This window comes from Trachurus japonicus, chromosome 16 (genome assembly GCF_045865225.1).
Source record: "Trachurus japonicus isolate A0001 chromosome 16, Traja_1.0".
NCBI classification, from domain to species: Eukaryota; Metazoa; Chordata; class Actinopteri; order Carangiformes; family Carangidae; genus Trachurus; species Trachurus japonicus.
The window spans coordinates 12,972,996-12,994,757 of record NC_140922.1 but is presented as its reverse complement, the minus strand read 5'-3'; the positions used below and the strand labels follow the sequence as shown (position 1 = coordinate 12,994,757).

General features: G+C 42.5%; 2 protein-coding genes across 2 annotated transcripts; both read left to right on the top strand.

Annotated features, from left to right (window-relative positions):
* The first annotated feature begins 1,979 nt into the window (after positions 1-1,979).
* g6fl (g6f-like) lies at positions 1,980-11,235 on the top strand. Its single transcript, XM_085801682.1, has 10 exons — positions 1,980-2,198; positions 2,890-3,222; positions 3,412-3,678; positions 3,995-4,030; positions 4,389-4,721; positions 6,809-7,078; positions 10,040-10,165; positions 10,437-10,510; positions 10,793-10,819; positions 11,185-11,235. The coding sequence occupies exons 1-10, from the start codon at positions 2,126-2,128 to the stop codon at positions 11,233-11,235; spliced, it is 1,590 nt and encodes a 529-aa protein (XP_085657808.1). The 5' UTR covers positions 1,980-2,125.
* A 1,720-nt stretch (positions 11,236-12,955) lies between these two features.
* abhd16a (abhydrolase domain containing 16A, phospholipase) lies at positions 12,956-21,753 on the top strand. Its single transcript, XM_085801681.1, has 20 exons — positions 12,956-13,077; positions 14,037-14,093; positions 14,183-14,249; positions 15,680-15,766; positions 16,019-16,104; positions 16,282-16,355; positions 16,481-16,588; positions 16,781-16,895; positions 16,996-17,097; positions 17,218-17,281; positions 17,422-17,471; positions 17,705-17,828; positions 17,956-18,060; positions 18,170-18,233; positions 18,372-18,428; positions 19,844-19,906; positions 20,001-20,077; positions 20,195-20,293; positions 20,419-20,465; positions 21,084-21,753. The coding sequence occupies exons 1-20, from the start codon at positions 12,976-12,978 to the stop codon at positions 21,165-21,167; spliced, it is 1,632 nt and encodes a 543-aa protein (XP_085657807.1). The 5' UTR covers positions 12,956-12,975; the 3' UTR covers positions 21,168-21,753.
* The last annotated feature ends 9 nt before the right edge of the window (positions 21,754-21,762 follow it).

The window sequence follows — 21,762 nt, the reverse complement described above, 5'->3', positions numbered from 1 at the left end:
ATGCCCAAATCAATAAACATTCATTAATGAACGGCAAAACACAAATCCAGTGGCAGTCAGCAGAATCAAATCAAGAGGAAACAGCTCCTCATGTATCTATTTGCAGATTCCAGCAGACTCTCTGTTGATGAGAATTTTTTTTTCTTTGCGCAGAATAACTTCCAATTCATTTTGCCCTATTTTCATCTGAAGCTGGGTGCATACCAGCATAGCAAAGGCATTATCTGGTTTAGGTCTAATCCTTATACCCAAGTGTTTTACAGCCAATGTAATTACATCTCCGTATAAGTCCCACAGTTTAAACGGTGCCTCTCGTTTCCTTCCCGTTCTGTTTCATTTCCAATTTCTTCTCCCGTGACACCCCCTTGTTTTCAGATTGCATTACTGAGGTGTCACTTCTGAACACACTGATATTGATCAGAGGTCAACCAATGTACACTAGGTAGACTTCACACTAGGAAAAACAAATTAACATTTGAAGTATGTCTTCAATGACACAGCAGGAACTTCATTGTCTTTCCACTCTTTGCCCACTGTGAATCCAGAGAATATGAGAGCGACCGCTGCACAAACAGAGCAGCCCTGGGTTTTTAAATGCCATCAGTGCTTTTCACTGCCATATTTCAATATGAAACCATGGGTTGGTGCTTAATGTCTAAGCCAGAGAGAGTGTGCAGGGACCACCCATAGGAACTCAGCTATACTGCTAAATCATATGCATTCACTGTAGAAATGTGGCTCTTTAAAGAAAGTAGAGGATTTCATTCCTTTTCCTTCATTCTCGCATCCATTTTTCATGACCGTACTAAATCGACCTTCACATCTTCCACTTTCCAGCTACCACCCACTTTACTTATACAGTACCTCACCTCTTTTTTTCTCACCATCTCACACTCCTTACACCTTCCCTTCATTTACACTTCACTTTCCTCCCTTTCCTCATTTCTTCCTCCTTCCTTCCCTCCCTCCCTCCCTCCCTCCCCGCCTGTCTCTTCCCATGTCATTCGATTTCCTTTGTCCACTCGTCCTTCACTTCCTTGGTGCTATTCATCCTGTCCTCCATCCTCGTGCTCTCCGGGGGTCTGTGGCAGCGATAATGAAGCACATAGTTAACAGATATTAGCTCATTGGCAGTGGATTCATTAGACAGAGCCAAGGCTTATGGTGATTATTTACCCATAGAGGAGGGGCCACAGGATCAGCACCAGGCTCTGTGTCACCAGCCACAGGCTTCTTTGAAGTCACACTGTCTCTCTCCTCCTCCCTTCAACACTCTCTCACACTTCTCCTCTCCTCCCCGGGTTTTCATATTCCGTCGAGCACCTCTCTCCACATTTCTCCATCTTGCTGCTCTCCGTTTTTTTCCTTTCTCCTTCCTTGTCATTAGACACCCACAATACATATCTGCTTTCTCTCCCTCCCTCTCTCTCCCTCTCTCTCCCTCTTTCTCTTTCTCTCTCTCTCTCTTTTGCTGTCTCTCTTCACCGCCCCCATTCACCCAATGGTAATTATGGAAAAATCTGTAATAGTGCTCAGAGGAGCTGATAATACCTTTAGCTTAATTAAAGACATTTATGGGATGTAAAGACAAGTAGCCTAGGGGTTACTGTGCACCCACACTAACCCAAACTCTTTATTTCTCGCTTTTTCATCTCCCTCAATCCCTGGCTTTCTGCTATTCTTATCATTTCTCTCTATTTCACACACACATTGTGATACACACACGAGTACAAGCTCAATCCTTTTGTCAAAATGAGTGTTAGGGTCAGAAGTTCTGTAACTAATTGCTCAGAAGTTAAGCTGTAAAACATTGTAGGTTAACATTATGGTTAGAGGCTTAATTCTAGTATATGTAGTTTATCAGCCCCGTACACACACACACACACACACACACAGCAACCAAACACACAGCCTTTTCCTGCTGATTATCCTCATGTTGGTTGTGTCACATCCTGCTGTGCTGGAAGATGTACAGCGAACTTGTTAACATGTCAGTCAGGGACACCAGTAATATTGCAGGAAAGCGAGCAATACTTGGTGTTCTGAGCATACTAAGAAAGGTCACAGTGCTGGAGAGACAGCTGGTGCAGTGACAGTGTTTTGCCTCTATGATTTAAAACGTGCGATGGAGTCTGCTTTTCTCACCTTTGTTCTTCTGTCTTTATTTGCGGTATATTCCTCTCACTTGGGCTTAACAGGTATGAAATGCTTTCTGTGATTTTCTTTTTTTACTGCAACTTCCTGTGAAGGTGGGGGCCAACATTTCCCAGCTGTGAATGTCGCTTTTATACTGCAAACCAATGATGAGTCACGCATGAACAGTGTTCAGTTATGTTACATCAGGTTACAGGGAAAGTTTATTTTTCGCTTGTGCCTGTGTTGTAATTCAGATCCCATTCCTGAGGTGATTTCAATGCGAGATAAAATCCACAGTGCTTCTGAATGCATTTGAGGCTAATATCCATCAGGGGCAACTCAGTGAGGAAATGCTGCCCAGAGAAAGAAATGACTTTGAAATAAGAATTTGGCACAAAAAGAGACTTAACTTTAAACTGCCTCAGTTGAATGCTAAAGCGATATATTAGCTGCAGCTGAACCCTGGGACACATTTTTTTGCATATAAACAGGGCTGTGGATTTTGTCTCACATCATTAACATTGAAATTTCTGAGAGTAGGGATCTGTGCAGCCAGGATGCACAATTACAATGACTGGGAGGTCTTTCAATATAGATGTGAGCATTGTTTTAAGACAGGCTTGAAAGCATGACCCTATGTCACAGCTGCTGGACAAGATAGAATGAACACACCAGCACTGTTATTCCTAAGGACTTACCTGAATAAATGACACTTTATAATGTTAACTAAACTTTTACTCCTCTCTCTCTCAGAATGGGACGATGTTGTAGTGGCTAGAGCGGGCACAAGCACCACCTTGGTGTGTACAGATACAACAGTGAAGGGTGCTGTGACCATTCACTGGTATGTGAAGTTCCATAATGCGCGTGGAAGGCAACCGGTTCTCTTAGCTAATAAAATGAAGGAGTTCTCTGGTGGTGCCTTGAAAAAATCTGTGCGATTGAAAGACTCTAACTTTCAACACAGCGGGGATTTCTCTCTGGTTCTTTCTCCCACAACGGAGGACAACGGCCTGTACTCATGTATCATACAGCAAAATGAGAAGAATGTGAAGGAGAGGATTATCCTCTTAGCCATACTTACAGGTTGGAAAAATGTATTTTTGTAATCAATGCATCTTTTGAGACATTTTGAATGAGAATTTAATCACATCTGCTCCTCCAGTGTGAGCATTTTCTGCCTTTTGCTGTCTGACCCCAACCCTCACCCTCTATTCTTTTATATTGAAAGATTGTAGTACTCCTCTGACCACTGATGTCTTCCTCCCTCTCCAGTTACCATCGCCCCTTCTCCAAATATTCCTTTGCAAAGCACCCTGCGGCTGATTGCCAGTGTTGAATCTGAAGTTGGCGTCAACAAAATCACCTGGGTGACCCCTAAAGGCGTTCCAATGAAGAGCGAAGTAATTCCAAATACCGGCACAGTGGCTAAACTGCCACAGGTCCAGGTCAATGACAGTGGGGCCTACATCTGTATGGTTCATCCTTGGGGTAACAGCAGCACCAGCATTTTCCCCTTCAACGTCAACGTGAATGTTGATGGTGAGACCGAGTAAAAGAACGCAGATGTAAAGAGCTGACAAATAGAATATATTGGTTGTTACTTTTGTTGATAGTGTGAATGGGCATCAGAGTCTGAAACTCCAGAAGTAGCATTATTTATTTAAGCGTCCTGTAGCTACAGTTCTTCAAAGTATTTACTTCCATAGACCAGTTTCAAGATTCAAAAGTCTACTGTAGATCTGCACTAAAATTCAGCCAGTCCTCCTGTGAATAGTATAGTTGCTACATTTATGTATTATTCATTATTTGCTTTTTGCTTTTTTCACATTTTTTCTTGCCTCCCTTCTCTCTGCAGCTGACAAAGTGGCCTCATTCACCAATATAACACACGGTGAGTGACTTTGTAACACAAGTAGTCTCAAAGTCCTGCGTCAGCAGCTTGCTAATCAGGCAGAGCAGAATGCAAGACCAAGTGAAGAAGTGACTCTCAGCATATAAGGACGTAATCCCCATTGTTGTAGGAATTTTTCCCCTATCTCCATTCCCCCCCACTCAATTGTGATTCTGTTTACGCTCTGTCTTCACCTCTCTTTTCATTCACCCTCTTTTTATTCTGAATTCCCTGTCATTACGTCTAGGCTACTTGCGCTGTTGTGTCTTTATATCAGTCTCTGCCTGCTGTCCTCCCCATTTACGTTCTGTCTCATCTCCTCCATCATTCTGGTTTGTCCTCCCTCTTCCGTCCTCAGCTGAGATCCAAACTGCCACACAGGCTCTGACGCCCTTCAACATTGCCTGTCCTGTTGTCCGTGGGGACTATGTCCGGCTGCACCACCGGCAACCCTCAGACAGCAAGAGAACTACTATGAAGCTTGTGTACCATTTTGATCGCTGGAGGGTTCTCAACTCATTTGGTAAGGACAGCAAGAGACTCAGGCTTGCTGGCCCACCTTACAACGCAGAGGCTGGGAGCTTCTCCTTTCTACTCCTGCCAGAGATCAAAGATGGCGGCCTCTACATATGTGAAGTGTTCGTAAATGACAACGCCTTCAACCAGAAGACCCTTCTCAGCGTGATGAAAGGTAGAGATCAGGGTTAGGAGGAGGAGACAGAAAGGGAGTAGGTGGTGGAATAAAACAAGGGGCAGAGATGGATTTATGAGACAAGTGTTGACAGTTTTATCATAACCTTGTGTGTTGGTATCATATAACATGTGGGAGCAGATGCTGTTTTTATTAAGTACCAGTGATGAAAGGGGTAAATACACAGATGCATGATGAATTACAGAAAAATCTTTGTGTGTGTGTGTGTGTGTGTGTGTGTGTGTGTGTGTGTGTGTGTGTGTGTGTGTGTGTGTGTGTGTGTGTGTGTGTGTGTGTGTGTGTGTGTGTGTGTAAACTACACACTGACATTTACATAGTCAAATTATCATCAAATCTTCAGTAACCCCTCCTAACCTGGTTGGAGGCAGCTGCATCAGTTCTGAACCCATTTATCCACTTTTTTTAGTCATTTGTCTGGTTTATTTGAAGTAATACTTTGATATTTAGGGACATATGTTTATTCGCTGCAAGAGCCAGCAAGTGATTAGCGTAGCTGAAAGATTGGAAGCAGGGGGGCAAAGCTAACGTAGCGTTCTAAAAAGTAAAAAGAAAAAAAATACACAGAGCGGCACCTGTAAATCTCTTTAATCCGTGTACAAACAGACACCTTGTGGTTTTAGGGGGAGTTGTGTTTGAACGTTGCTCTTCTCTGCAGCAATGGTTGATGCTCGTGTGCTGGTTGTTTGCCACAAAATAGTAACAACACATAACTTCCCTCTAAACCACAACTTTACATTAATTACATCTATGTTTATGACTAATTAGAATAAAATAAATTAAATACAACATGTTAATTAGTAAGCTTTTATATTAGAGAAAGCCAGACAAGCTGTTTCCCCCTAATGCATATGAGGTAATGCTAAGCTAAGCTAATCACCGACTGGCTCCAGGTCAACATAACACGCACAGACATGAGAGTGGTTCTGATCTTCTTATCTTTTTCTTTGCAAGAAAATGAAAAGGAGAGAGGGTATATTCCTCTAAACTGTGGCAAAATGAATAGGGAGGTGTCTGTTTCCAAAGGACCCAGGTTTCTAGAGGCATTTTGGCAATTATTTGTCCTGCTGATGTGTCCTCGAGCAAGATACTGGGTTTTTACCAGCTGTCGGTGCAACACTCTCACAGATCATCCACTCTGACTTATGCAGGATAGATGAGAATTTCCTACAGCCATTGGTAAAATGTCACATTATTAAATGAATACATTTACAATATTGCTCGTGAAAAGGAACATTTGCTCAATTCATGAAAAAAAATGAGTACAGCACCTGTTGATTTTTATGAGTGAGCCTTGGGGAGGTTTCACCCTTTGCAGGAAACATGCAGGATACATTTGTACCCACACATACACACGAAACCCACCACACACGTACACACATACAATGCCCTGTCATGGCGGCCTTGGAAGGCTTTACTAATCACAGTCCCCCTGACATCCATCACAGCTGCCCAGACGTAACCAGACGATCTGTCACTGTCACTGTCACCGTGCTTCACACATCTGCATCCCTCATACACGCACGCACGCACACACAGTTACACATCCACCCCCACACCAGTCATGTGACGCATATATTTTTACCCCACCTCATTATAAGTATCATTATGTATGATTATACCTGCTGCCCTCCCACCAAGGCTGTAGGTGGCCCACACTGATCACACTAATCAAGGCTGAAATGTGCGCGTTTTTATGTGTGCGTGTGTGAGTCTGTGGAGCTTGATTACACCCAGATGGATTCTCATTTCAGTTTGATGAGACACTAAGCATCAGTCACAGTCAACCAATGCATTAGCAGCAAATCACTTTAATGAATATATATTATTTTGACCCCTCTCTGAATTGTTCTTTGTTTTTCATAGCACTTTCCCTTTACCCCATTACTCTCCATCTGTCCTTGGCCTTTTCTGTATTCACACACTACCCTTTAACTCACTTTCTCATCCTGTCTCACCCATTTCTCTCCCCTCTTGTCTTTTTCACACACTCACTCTTCCTTCATTTCTTCACCTTTAACATTTTTTCCTCTCCCCTCCCCCCTCTCTACCCTGCATCACATCCACAGTGAAAAAAAGCTGTAGGCCTACATCCTCGAAACTGCAGTTGAGCTGCCTCTACTCGGAGCTGTCCCAGGTCGAAGGTGCCAAGTGGAAACACCAGAATATGAGCCATCTGAACAGCTCAAGCACCGGCCCTGGCATCATCACCACCAGTGTGCCCTTGCCCATCACCCCTGAGACAGCTGGGAACTACACCTGCACCCTGAAGCTAAAAAATGGGCAGACCATCTGGGCAACTGAAGCTGTCACACTGCCCCCTAAAGGTGGGAGGGATGGTATGGTATCAAAAGTCCTCTATGCTTTCTGATTTTCTCCATCAACGGTATACTATAGCCTATTACTAACATGGGAGTCCTGGCAGACTTCCTGTCAACTCAGTGGAGGTAATGAACCATGAATGTGGATGATCCTGGGATATGTGCTCTGTGAAGCATTGTCCTGTGCATTCAAGCCAACCTTAGGTCAATTCATCTGCTAGAGAGCCCATGGTTTACAGAGGAGAGAGTTCCTGACAGATACCAAATGTTCTGCTTTCTTTTTCGAAGTAGAGAGGTCATAGTTCAAGACTTCTAAGTTGTGATTTCCAGATGATATCCAGTGGAATAACTGTCCATTTATATGCCAATTTTTTCATAAAGACCCGCCCCAGTTCTAATACTCTGTTTAGCTTTTTCCTCCATAAAATATAAAACATAAACGTTATTGTTTTTCTCATCACTCTGGCCCAGCTGATATGCGAATATAAGTCGACAGGACCTTAGGACATCTCTCTTCCCACGAAAACTAAATTATTCAGGCTTATTGTATTGGTGGCTGTGGGGGAGCACAGGAGGATGTGACAGTTGAATGGATCCCTTAGCAGAGATTAGTTCGCTCCCCGTACCCCAATGCATCACTTAGGCTGAGGGGCTCAGAGCTCATCATGATGCACACTGATGGTATGGCTATAAGAGCGATGGAGCTCGGAGGAGAGAGAAAGAGGGCAATAAAGACAGGACAAGAGGGGAAAAAAGCAGCAAGAAGCAAGATTTTGTCTAATAGGAAATAGGCTACTTGAATTAGAATTTAAAAAATCTATAATGGGTGACAAGTGTTGCATTTGTCCAATGTGTCACTGGGATTTTAGAGTGAGCAGAGTGATAAGTTCAAATATTATAAGTGTTAGGTGGCCCACATTTACACTGCTCAAAAATGACAGGTTGCACAAACACTATGATAGTGTGAGCTTGTCCAGAAAAATGCTTAATAATGAAGAGTTGGACAATATGGAGTGACAGTTATGGCTGTAAAACATTTTGTTGTGTGGCAAGGAGCCAACCACAGACAGTGGGATTGGTTTAGGGCAGCTCCGATAGAGACCTGAAACAACTTTTTAGCTCGCTGGAAATAACCAAGGAAGTGAGAACAAGCAACAAATTTTGGGTTATATATTGTGCTGTCAGCCAAATCTAACAAAAACAGTAGAGTGGTAGAAGTTAAAACAACACTGCATAATAGAATTCCTTTCGTCTGTGGCACAGTTCAGAGACTGCAAAATTGAGGCAAGCGTTGCGTTCTGCAGCACACACAAATACTTCAAATGTCAGGGATGTTCTGCAATCATCCGCTATCCTGAGTCTGCCCGTCATTTTCAAGGCGTTTTAGCAGTTCTTTGGTCTGTCGCTTATCATCCACCCTCCTCTACAATCACACTGATACAAATCACCCCCTACCTCATTTAAGATGAAATAGATGAGTGCTAAAAAGACAGGCGGAAAAGGTGAGGTAGACAGAGATGAGAGAAAGGTGGAGAGAGAGAAAGAGAGAGGCAAGATGAGATGTGGTGGTGAGAAACTGGGGGCATTTGTGCCTCCCTTCACTGCACTCAATTACCATAATTCAAGCGTTAAAGCTGGCATGGAGAACAGTGCAGGTCAGTCCTGGGGTCAACTCTCACCGCAGTATTCCATTAGCAACCTCAACACATACTCACCAATCAATTATACCTCACATAGTGCACAGTGATTGATTATTTTGAAGCAGGCTAAAAGCTGCGACACCAGGGCTAAGGTGAAGTCCAAGGGTTAGTGCTTTTGCAAACAAAAAATTTGAGGGAAGTTGATGAGCTGTGTGAGTGGACATCACTTCTGTGGGGCTCCTGTCTGTCAGATAAAACCTTAATTGCTTCTTTTCTTTCTTTTTTTTTTAAGGCCTGTTTTGATAGGTAGATGCTTTTTTGTTTGCTGGGCTTGTCTGTTGTGATCCAAAACTGTCTGACAGATGCAGATAGCTTTGTACTCCATGAGCAGTAAGCAGGCAGCGACACAACGCTTGTTCAGGTACACTAAATTACAGCAGTCTCTGTGGAAACAAGCACCTCCCTCCTGTTTCCCATGCCGCCCTGTGGCTGTGTTTTGCGAGACTGATGTCATTCTCATTATGCAAACAAAGCTGACGAGTTGGATCACAAGCGTGTGCTCTCTCCACAAAATTTGACTAGTACTTCAGTGAGCTAATGGTTTGCTTATGTAATGCTTGTGATGATCATGCCTGCAGTATCTGCAGTCTTTGTTGTCCATAAGGTTTGGCTGAAAGACTGCTATTTACATTTTGTCAGTTTCCCCAGAGGCCGGTAGTTAGGCCTGCTTTAGATTCGATGTCAAGGAGGTTTGCAAGGAAAAGTCTCCTGACTTCATTTACAGTGCATGCATATGAAAACAGGGAATGACTTTAAAAACTTGGATCAAACTAATTTGTATGGCAGTGGCATTTGCTGTGGCTTTGTGTAATGGTCTGACAGAGTCTGGTCTCTTTGATAGTGCTGCTTTTCTTCCTCTCATCCACGTTTCAAATTGACAGCGTTTACTGTCCAGACTGAGGGTCTGTCAGATCGATGTCTACTAAGCTGTCATACAGACTATTCACTCTGCCTGACAAAGCCTGGATTTCATCGCCTCCTTCCAACCTGTGACTGACAGCAGCATGATGCAAATGCGTGTAACATGTTGAGGAAATCCTCACTGCAACATGTCTCAAGATATAATAGCTTAAAGTAGTTCACGTAAAGAAAAGCTTGCCCCCTCTTGACATCAACAAAAAAGAGCAAACTGGAGAACAAACAGCAATAACTTCTGTGTACAACCTGCGTGTCATTTAAACACACACACAAACACACACACACACACACACACCCTTAGCCCTGTGAGTTTAACATTAGCACAGTTCTTGGAAACATTCACGCTTTTCTCCTTTTGTAGAGATTGTCAGTGTCACCGCCGCCCCCTCCCCGCTCCCTTCTCTCTCTGCCTTATTACTCCTGGTGCCCCTGGTTGCTGCGGCTGTTGGTGTGTTGCTATGGAGACAGAAACACATTTCTGATCGCGGTGAGTCTTCCGGCGTTTTCTTTTTTTGACAGCTTTCCGTGCTCCGTCCATCTTCGACCCCTGTCGGCTGCCACTGAGTGATGTGGGCCGTGACATCCTCTGGGGTTGTTGTAATGAATCTGCCCCCCACCACCCCACACACACTCCTCCTCCTCCTCCTCCTCCTCCTCCTCCTCCTCCTCCTCCTCCTCCTCCTCCTCCTCCTCCTCCTCCTCATACCCCTGTGCAGTTGAGTGTGTGTGTATTGTAACTATCTCTCTGTGCTCCGTAGCTATTGAGCAGTCTCTGTCTGTCCACTCGGGTGAAACCGAGAACATCTATGAGAATCCTGAGGATATCAGACAGGTGATGAAGTTAAACATTTTCAATAATATCTAAATATCCCCTATCGAATCCCTTCCCAATTATATCTCATTCTCTTCTTTCTTACACCTCTGCTCTGGTATTTAACACTCTTTCTCCTCTCTCCTTTTTGTTTCTCTTCCCCTCCCCTCACCTGTTCTGTCTTGTGTGTATTTTACACTTTCTAATTTTTACCTTCTTCCTCCGATTTCCAATATCACTTTCTCTCTGTCACTCGTTCATTAAACCTGTTTTCTCTGCTCTCCTCTCCGCCCCTCCCAACAGGCTCCTCCCCAGGGCTCGGTCTACATGGTGAGTTATTGTGCAGTCCTCTGCTCATATATGTACACACACACAAACACACAAACACACAGGTGTTATGTTTGTGCTCATGCATCTACTTCTGCACACAGACTCTTTTCTGTCCTATTGCGCCCTCCCAGCGCTGTCAGCAGATACGTCTTCCTTCACACACTGCCAGCCCTCCCTCAGATAAACCCCATTGCCTATCAGCTGTCACCCTTACATTAGTGGTATTAACAAATCAATCTCATTACACAATAGAGGAACATCTGGTCTCAGTACCATGGATCTCTCTCTCTCTCTCTTTATCCTCCTCTTCTCTGTCCCACTCTTCCCCTGCCTGCTTTTCTTCCCCCTTTTCATCTTCATGCCAGGATTTGAAGCCAAGAGGAGAGGATGATGTCTATAAGGAACTGGAGCGGTAAGCAAAAAGTCTTGCATCACCTGTGTGCATGCCTTTTTGTATGTTGTGTGTGTCTGTGTGTGTGTGTTTCTGTGTGTGTGTTTGCACTGTCACTCATCTGCCCCGCACATTCTTCTCACACTCACCAATCACGCTGGCCTGAACATCACTCTGACACTGTGGCATAATATCAGGCCACGCGCTGACAGGCAGCCATCCTTTGCCCGTGTGCTGTTGTTGCGTGGGCTGTCTGTGTTTGTGTTTAAGGAAGAATAAAAGAGACTGGAGGACGGGAGATTTTTGTGTGAGTTTGTCTTTGTGCTCTGTTTTCAGATTCGAGCAGTGTCAGAGCTGATCACCTACCCACATCTCATCCTCATACAGCTGTCACATCCATTCAGTTCCCATCTGCAGCAGAAGGGCTTTATAAACAAAAGTAACAACTGAATGTCAGAATTGGGACTTAAAGAAAAACTTCAGTGCTTCAGGGAAATGCGACTCAATTGTTTAAAGGTGCCATATGTAAGAATGTGGCCAAAAACGGTTACTGCAGTCCAATTCAAAACACAGTGATCTGGTTTTTCCTCCCAGCCGTAGCAGCAGCTCAGTGGACCAGACCGGAGGCTGAAATGCCACTGATGCCGCCGTGACTGGGAGAGAGGGCTAGGTGGCGCAACATGCCAACACGTAAATTCAAAACATAAACATGATTTGCAGTCTGCAAAAAAAGATTTTGAATGCAAATACTCTGGCTGTACAATTGTTGTTGGTGAGTTCATCATGTTATATGAACATTATTCCTGAGTCTCTGTGACATATTAAGAGGATTTTACGGCCAGTTGCTTTAGATTTCTTACATACTGTACCTTTAAATGTTTTTTTTTTATTCTCAGCTACTGCTCTTTATAAGTTATTTGATAGGCTACTGATTTGCTTTAGTGTTGTGTTTTGAGGCTGCACTTGAAGGGGAAAGATTGTAAAGCTTATTCTAAATGTGTGAAAGTTAACATATTATTTTGTTCTCTTGACACTGTTTCATTTTGTCAAACATTTGGAGCAAGTGTTGTGCTATATCTGATCATTGTTTTGGAATTATTCAGAGCCTTTACTTAGGTTAAAATAAAAATTCACATCAATTACAAGTAGGCTACATGTAAAAACTATGTTGTCATATAGTCTCTCTATTTTCACAATAATTCCACAATTCTAAAACTTGTGAAATGTAAAATGGGTATCTAACATAATTTTTTCAGTTTGGGTTGTTAGTTCTTGATGTGAAAAGGTTTGAGAACCACTGCTTTATGCAAGAGAAATTATTTATAGTCTTAAATAGGCCTATGCTAGTTTGCTGTTCTAAATTTGCCCCATAAATAAGTCTTGTGCACAGGACAATGCATCGTAATTGACATTGTGTCTATATAATGTGAATGTAAAAATCTTGATAGCCTACACAAAATAAGTAACTTACGATTTCACACAAAATAGTGGAGAAAAGTCGTTTTTTTAACCTGTATAAATGCTTTTAATTTCCATTACTGTATGTAAAAAGGGATATTTTATATTGTCTGAATAAACAATGAACAATTTCTGGCAAGTAACCTGTTATATCATTAAAAGAAAAGAAAAGAAAGAAAGAAAGAAAGAAAGAAAGAAAGAAAGAAAGAAAGAAAGAAAGAAAGTGAGTAAAACTTGCTTCAAGCTATCGCTTTCGCTTTTGAGACTTCTGGGTAGGGCAGGCTTCCGTAGCCGTCGTAGTGGAAGAATGGCAGGCTGGTTGTGGCTCCGCTGTGTTTTAGGGCCTCATCTGCAACGAGTTCACCGTTCACCGGACCAGTCTCGACCCGAGGCCCGAGCGGGAAGAAGGGTAGGCATATTTATAAAGATTTTCATGGGTTAAATGACACTGAGTTTGAAAACGGAGCGGTATTTGAAGCCATAGCAACGACGTGTTTGCGGCTGCGGCCCGGAAGTGCCAGCTGTTTGTTATTGAAACTCTGCTGTCATTCCCGCCTTGACAGTCAGTAAATGAATGAAATGACAGGCGCAGACTTACATTTGTCTCGTTTCGTGTACATTTCCTTCTCTGTTTCACCATCACCGAAACAGAGAGGCTAACTCTAGCCTCGCAACCCGTGCTCTTCGCTGACATTAACCCGGTTGTGCTAACGCTAGCTTGGGCAGAAGCGAGAGGAAACTTTGCCAACGTGGAAAAAAGAGCAGGCAAACGCTAAACACGCAATACAAAATAAAAGGAGACATGTGATAACTTTAACAGAAGGTGTGTGGTTGGAGTATATATCCCCCTGTCCCTATAAACGTCTATAACCTGTGCTACAAGCTAAACTAGCATTAGCTGAGACTGTAGCGAAGGGGATAGCAGATAAAAAGCTCCTGAGCTTTCAAGAACTCAGTATCAGACAAGGACATGCTGACTCCTTACACTCTGGACACACACACATATTATTTATTTATTTATTTTTAATTCGTCCACTTCTGTGCTACAGAACCAGTATGGTAAAAAATCACTACAGCATTAACTTACCCTCATGAATAGCTGATAAATGCCATCTGCTATGGCAAGGCTACTCTTGTTTATTTTGTTTATAGTTTTTACACCTAGATTCACATCTGCAAATAACCCTAACTCTTATATATAATCTATATACTGCGTATATATTAGTTGGATGTTGTAGATAGTATGTATATTGTCTGAGGGTCATCACCAGTTGCCAGAACCAAATTCCTAGTGTATGCTAACATACTTGGCCAATAAATCTGATTTTGGTAATGATTCATGAGAACAGTTTCTCTCTGTGTTTCCAGGGATGGAACTACCAAGTCACAAGTCTGGAGAAACACACTGACAGCATCCTCGGCTGGGTCAGTGTCCCCATACGGTTGATCATTTGGACAGAAATAAGAAGTTCTGTCAAGTAGGCTAATGTGTTTGTGTGTTTCACCCCCTCCAGGCTTCAGCACTCTGGTCTCTCTCTTACTACAGCTCTCCTCTTCTCCTCTGCTATCTGTACAGGAAAGGTAGGTTCAGGTTGTAGTAGTTGTTTAATGTGTCATATGTGATTTCTATGTTATTGACAGCTGAACTGAAATAATCAAGCAAAACCAGCAGTCACTTGTTCAAGCTCTTTAGCTATAGCTCTGTACTGAATATGCTTCCAGGGCTCCAGACTAACCCTAAATGGTGGCATTTTGCCCCTAAAATTTGAGACAGAGCAAGTCATTTTTTCATGTACTTGCACATTTACAACCAGTAAGTTTTCACTGGTGACATTGTGGAAGGGGTGACTTAAAGAATCTGAAATCTGTCATTACAGGTGGCATCCCAATCTGTGTGATGATCACGAATGAGAAGGAAATGTGAATATTTGGTTTGCAAGTCCATTTATGGTGTGTGCCCCAAAATGTTCTGCTTGCACTCTAAAATTTTAAGTTAGGGGACCCTATGCTCCTAGTAAAAAAAAAAAAAAAGTCTGGAGCCCTGGCTTCATTGGTGGGCTGTCGATCAGACAAAACGAGGAATTGCATAATATGTAATTCGTGTTCAGTTAAATAAGAAAATAATTGTCAGATTTTTGAAAATAAAAGTAATTATTAAGACTTAGTTGTGAAATTGAATCACAAGATGTTTCAGGCGACAGATGGTTATACCAGAAGAGACTCTCTCAACAAAGACTGAGTTGTGGACTTTACACTTGACTGACTGCCAACACACAGTATGTGATGGTGTAATGTTATCATGTTATCATGCTATCTTCCATAGTCAAGGTCGAGACAAGTTGTAATGAAAATGATTTTGTTCGATCTGTATAAGGAATTTGGTTTAATGTTATGCTCAACAATGGAGCTCAGGAAATAGCTTTGAACATTAGTTAATTAAATTATGTATGATTTGTCTATGTTGGAAGATATTGAGAATAATATGATAATAATGTTAATCTCATTTATCAGTGTTTCTCCTTGGAATCAAAAGCAAAAGAAAAACAAAAGGCATACTGAAACTTTTTTTTTTCCTCATGGTGTCTAAGACGTGAGCTTTACAGTAGTAATCTTCCACATTACATTTGGCGGCCATATATGTCAAATATGTATTGGATAATAATAATGTGGATGACATTTCTTCCTCTATTATGGAAGACAAATGACTACTGGGGGATGTTCTTGGGAATCACTGATGTCCGACAAGTGAGATTAATATAAAGTTAATCAAGTGTATTATTCAGTAACACTGCACATCAATAGAAATTAATTGCTTGAAGTTGTGTGCCACTCCTGAATGTATAATTGCGCTTCTGATATTGATCGATGCACATGGTTGTGGGACGGCTATCAGGCTCTAAGTCTTTGTATTGGTGTTGGTTAATGAGGCTCAAGCGTGGCAGAGAGATGGGGCTGTGGGGGGTGTGTGTAGATGTAGATGCCTGTGTCATGGTTTCTCTGTGTATTTTTAGGCTACATCTGCAGCAGTAAATTGGTTCCAGTGAGTCAGTATGTGGGGACCGTGCTGGTGTGTCTTCTAGGGGTGGCCTGTCTAAGAGGTGAGGCTACAGATCGCCAACTCAGTTCATTCATCTTTACATCTCACAACACATGCTGCATATACGTACCTGTATACACCAGTAACCTATTATTAACACTGTGGCAGTTACACTAGGTCTGTAACTACAAAGCCTATTAAACAGACCCTTGAGGCTTTGCAGCAATTTTTTTTATGTGTGTCTCATGTGCGTTCCATTTATCTCTCTCTCCATCTTTGCTTTCCCCATTTCCTCTAACCATTTTTCCCTCAGGGTGGGGACGATGGAGGAACTCTGAATATGTTCAGTTTGTCTCCATTCTTGAAGATACCAAGAAGACTCACACACCAGCAAACAAGGTGAGATCATAGCAATGTGAATCAAGTACTAAGCCTTTTCCTGTTTTCTTTCCTATTTCCTATTTCCTATTTGAATGCTTTATTTCAGATCAAAGAGATGAATGAGTAATTATTTCCAGGCTTACATACAAAAAAAATCCAAAGCCTAACGTTTTTTCTTTTGTGTTTTCTGTAAAGAAAAAATTGAGGTCCTACGACTTTGACTTCTCACACTGGCCTTCAGATTTCAGCTGGGCAGAAGTCAGCAATCCGTAAGTTTTTTTTATTATAGATGCATGCATTCAATGTAGTGTGAAGTACCCTTTATAATTCAACTGAATGTCAAATGCTTTGTGGCTCATCTGTTTCATTATAAGCCTTTGACTGTGTGTGGCAGAAAACTGTCCAAGGCTGGTGTTTCACTGCTGAAGCCAGAGCCCAGATTAAGAGGAGCAGCAGACAACATCCTCAACTCTGTGCGCACTCTGCCATGCCACATCATCAGGTAAAGGCTGTTTATTCAGCGCGAGACAAAAATGCACGCTCTGAGGGACTGCACGATAACACCGCAGATTTGTTATTAGTATTACAATTAGGGAATAGATAACAGGTATTAAGCTCTATTTGAGGTTCAGTTATTGTCTCAGTTTCTCTCCATATTACAAAGTTTCAACATGTCTGTTTTCTTCCTCTCTAGTTTTCTCATTGCTCACTCGTTCGGGAGGAGGATGCTGTACCCTGGCTCCGTAGGTTTACTGCAGAAAGCCATGCGGCCGATGCTCCAGCAAGGCCAGGCTAGGTTAATTGAAGAGGTACAAGAATACACACACTCTCCCTCTCTCTCTCTCTCTCTAACTGTCTATACTAATTTCAATAAATACCGATCATCTTTCTCTGTCAATTTTCTGTCAGTTTGACGGCCAAAGGAACAAGCTTGTGGCCTGTGATGGTAATGAGATTGACACAATGTTTGTGGATCGACGGAGAGAAGGGGGACAGAACGGCCAGACTCTGGTAAATGTCTGCGATGATTTGTTGTCTTTCTGACTGGGGCTTGCTCCGGGCTCCAACAAAGACTCTTGTCACATCAGTCACATTACAGATTGTTCCTGAAATGAATGAATTCTGCCACAGGTCATCTGCTGTGAGGGGAACGCAGGCTTCTATGAGGTGGGCTGCATGAACACGCCTCTGGAGGGTGAGGAACTCTTTACTTTCCAAGCATCAACATGTGTTATTATCCTTTTTAAATCGATGCGAAATAGCACAGGGTTTTTGATCAGTGTGAAGTTGTTGTGTTTGGCTTATAGTTAAAGCTTTTGTTTGTGTGTGTTGTAGGTGGCTACTCTGTGCTGGGCTGGAACCACCCTGGCTTTGGAGGCAGCTCGGTAAGCAGCTGTGTTTTACTTACTCTGAACAAATAGTGCAATGGAAAACAGCAGTATGTTTAAAGTCTGGTTTCAGTTTGGTAGTGTTGCTCAAGAGGGCAAGTGTGTTCCCATGGTTTATCAGTGGGGTGGAATAAAAGACCGTTAATCTGTCAACTTTTTAAATGCACGGTTTCCTACAAGCATTGCTATCGCTTTTTTTTGTTGTTGTTTTACTTGTGTCTTCTTTACAGGGAGTACCATTCCCCCAGAATGAGGCCAACGCCATGGACGTAGTCATCCAGTTTGCAATACATGAACTGGGCTTCCAGCTCAGTGACATTGTCGTGTATGCCTGGTCCATAGGAGGATTCACAGGTACACAAGAACAACACATGATCAGCACGTTTTTGGAGCTGTAAATGTTACTTGATATTATTTGATCCTGATTCTGCATCCTTACTCTTCTTTTTCTGTCTGTCTCTCTCCCCATTTCCACTTTCAGCCAGTTGGGCTGTGATGTCATACCCAGAGATCCAATCAGTGGTGTTGGACGCCTCCTTTGATGACCTGTTGCCTCTGGCCCTCAAGGTCATGCCCGACAGTTGGAGTGAGTCCTAGAGGTTAAAGTTCATACTATATTCAGAGTTTTTTGTTGTTGTTGTTGTAGCAGCAGGAAGTTTCATTTTAACAACTAACATATCTCTGTTCTCCCTCAGGACCATTAGTGCAGCACACAGTCAGGCAATACATGAACCTCAACAATGCAGATCAGCTTCTCAAGTGAGTCTGTTTGTAGTGAAACCAATATAGCAGAGTCAAAGTCTGCATCACAGAGCATTGTGACACAGTACGTTGGTATGTGAAAATGAAACTAGAATTCCAGATTTATTAACAAAACTTGTCCCTGTCCTCCTCCAGATATCAGGGACCAGTCCTGCTGATCAGGAGAACCAGAGATGAGATCATCACCACAACGTAAGTCCCCACAGTCCATCTTAAAGGAACAGTTCACCAAAAAATGAAATTCAGTCATTAGTGACTCACCCTCATCCTGATGAACACTCCAGAGTAGTTTTTTATTCCTGTGCATCTGGAGACCCGGGAGGCCGGTTCGTACTCCAACGGAAACTTTATATGAGATTAATAGGGGCCAACACAAAAATGTCCATAAAACTACGCAAAAACCATTTAATATTCCGCCACACTGCTCTTTCACTGCAATCCAAGTGTCCTGAAGGGATATAGTCCAGAGTTTACTTGAAACAACGTCTTTTAGGACATTTTTACAGCCTAAACAGTCCTGTTTTGAATTTGCCTGGGGCACGCGACACTGGCCTCAATGACATTGTTTTGGGTAAACTCTGGACTATATCCCTTCAGGACACTTATGGGCCTGTTTTGTGTCGGGCACGATGCACGGGTGCGTCACGTGAACGCGAGAGCGCACCCCAGGCAAATTCAATACAGTACTGTTTAGGCCGTAAAAATGTCCTAAATGACGTTGTTTCGAGTAAACTCTGGACTATATACTATACTATTTGGATTGCAGTGGATGAGCAGTGTGGAGGAATATTACATGGTTTTTGTGTAGTTATATGGACGTTTTTGCGTCGGCCCCTATTAATCTCATATAAAGTTTCCGTTGGACTGCGATCCGGCCTCCTGGGTCTCCAGATGCACTTTGAGGAATAAAAAACTACTCTGGAGTATTCATTAGCATGAGGGTGAGTCACTAATGACTGAATTTCATTTTTTGGTGAACTACTCCTTTAAAGTCATTCAACAGAGGCATATTACATCTTATTCCCTGTGGACCAATCCATGACATGTGGCAGGAAGCATGATTTTCAGTCTCTTTGATTGAAATGTTGTATGAGGGCATCACAAAGGGGCACTTGGATTAGTGTGATCAAAAGCTTGAACATTTACACTTGACAGACTAAATGGTTTTAAATTACCTTCACATGGTGTGCACTTTTGTCCAAAGCAACGCATTCAACCTCCGAAGGAAGATCAAGTTATCAAGTGGAACAACTTGTGATAAAATGACAAACCCCAAGGGGAAAATATATTACTGTTTAAAGAAACAATGAAAATGTAAATTCCATGTGACGGCGATGGTTCAAAAAGTCACATTTGACTTTCTTTGGAATATTTTATGTTTAAAAACTTCCATAGCAACTATGTCTTAAGTTAAAAGCACTTCCAGTAAAAACGGTTCACAGCAGGATCTCAGTCTGAACATTGTTTCCTGTAAGACATTATTATGCCAGTGTTTAAATGTCATTTGCGCCACAAATGAAATTCCAAACAATGTCATGGTGTTGAGGAGAAGAAAGACATTTCACATGTATTTCAACACATTAACACCGAGCTGTGTACTGTCACAGGGGTCCAGAGGACATCATGTCCAACAGGGGCAACGACCTCCTGCTCAAACTGCTGCAATTTAGGTCAGTCTCTTTTTTTTCTCCCTATTTTCATTTTTATGCACACTCGGTTTGTTTACACTTGTTGAGTGACACATGATGCCATTCTCCTACACAGATACCCCAAAATAATGACAGATGAAGGGATCAGAGTGGTCAGAGAATGGCTGGGGGCCTCCAGTCCAATAGAGGAAGGTTAGTTTGCTCCATGTGTTTGATTTTTAAAGTTGCTTTTGAACTCTGATGAAAGAAATGGGGGGGAAAGTGCATATTTTTGTTCTCCAGTAACACAAGTTCGCTCTTGCCCTGCAGCGTCTGTGTACAGTGGTTATGAAGTGGACGACGACTGGTGCGTGTCTGTGCTGCAGTCGTATCAGGCAGACAGGGATGTTTCGTTTCCATGGAGTGTTGGTAAGCCCAGACTCCCTTCGCATTTACTAGGCAAATAAAACCACACACAACACCACCAGCCTCCAACCTACACGCATCACCTCACAGCACTTGTACATGCTCTAACACACTGTTAATGTTGCCAGGTGAGGATATGACTCCTGAAGGAAGAAGGCAGCTGGCTCTTTTCTTGGTAAGGAAACCATCTATTGTTAAGCATGTGCTCAGTTTCGACGCACACAATTGTTTCCTGTTTTTTTTTTTTGTCTGGGCAGCCACCTGTTGTCTCCCTCATCTTTTCCAAATCAGGTTTTTATATAGTCTGACTCCTCACTCATACAAAGTCTAATTCCTTTTCTCCAACAAACCCCTTTTTTGGCTTAAGATTTTGGTTTAGCTTCACCCCCCCCCCCCCCCCCCAAAAAAAAAAAAAATCACAGCTACTCGCAGACATCATTACCACTGAGGAACACGTTTCTCGTCACCATAGTAACCAGCTCACCTGTGCTCTCAGGTTGACTGGTGTAATATATTTCACCGCGCTCAGCTTATTGAAGTCATTTAACATCAAACAAGAGGAGTGCCATCAATTACAGCTAATGCTATGCTTTTCCTCCCTTGGTAATGCGTTCTGAATTAGGCTTTATTCACCTGCCGTGTAAACCCTTAAAGAGATGGGAGAGATTTGTAAGGCACTGAGCCAGACAGACCGAGCCTAATATAATCAAGTTCTGCACTTTTTGTTCACTGCCCTCCCACATCTCTCATTCTCCATTCCTCCTCCATCCCCGCTGTCTTTTCTCTCTCCAAGGCACGGAAGTACATGCGGAACTTTGAAACCACACATTGCACTCCTCTCCCCGCCTCCGAGTTCCACTCACCCTGGAGACTGTAGGGAGAGAGGACGGATGGATGAGAGGAAATGAGCAGCAGAGGATTTGGATGGCCTGTGGTCAGAGCGTGTTCCTGGCATGGTGTGAATGTATTTCTGTTATTATGTTCCAGATTTTTTTTTCCCCTCCTCCTCCCCATGACAGATATGTTGTCATGTATACAGTAGTGCTGCTGTGGTGGCATCTGGAAAGATCTGGTTGATCTCCCTCACAGCCAAAAACATGTAAAATTTGATCTTTTCTTTTAAGGTTGGTGTTTAGTCACTTGAGTGTGTGTCCCCTTTTTTTAAAGAAAAAAAAAAAAGGAAGTATGGATGCATTTTAAATGTAAATGCACAAGCCATCACTCACTCCTTCCATTGTTCCTTCTTTGGCTGTATTTGTAAGGAAGCACCTTTAAGTAAAAAACACACTGCTACAATTTAATATAAATAATGTTGATGGTTTAATCTTTAAAAATGCAGCCAAAGAGTTTAGGCTTTTCCATTTTTTCTGTTCTGCAGCCACTATCTTTCTGAACAAAGCTGTATTCTAAAATGAAGCTCTTAAATGTTCTATTAAATATGCTGAATAAAATGTTTGACATAAGGGACTGAA

What these genes read in the sequence shown, in the direction of transcription:
- g6fl (XM_085801682.1), top strand. Translation starts at nt 2,126, where the DNA reads ATGGAGTCTGCTTTTCTCACCTTTGTTCTTCTGTCTTTATTTGCGGTA. An exon ending in CGTCAACGTGAATGTTGATG is followed by an intron (nt 3,679 to 3,994) that starts GTGAGACCGAGT and finishes TTCTCTCTGCAG; the next exon opens with CTGACAAAGTGGCCTCATTC. An exon ending in CCCTAAAGGTGGGAGGGATG is followed by an intron (nt 7,079 to 10,039) that starts GTATGGTATCAA and finishes CTCCTTTTGTAG; the next exon opens with AGATTGTCAGTGTCACCGCC.
- abhd16a (XM_085801681.1), top strand. Translation starts at nt 12,976, where the DNA reads ATGGCAGGCTGGTTGTGGCTCCGCTGTGTTTTAGGGCCTCATCTGCAA. An exon ending in CTGCCATGCCACATCATCAG is followed by an intron (nt 16,589 to 16,780) that starts GTAAAGGCTGTT and finishes CTTCCTCTCTAG; the next exon opens with TTTTCTCATTGCTCACTCGT. An exon ending in CTCCAGTCCAATAGAGGAAG is followed by an intron (nt 20,078 to 20,194) that starts GTTAGTTTGCTC and finishes CTTGCCCTGCAG; the next exon opens with CGTCTGTGTACAGTGGTTAT.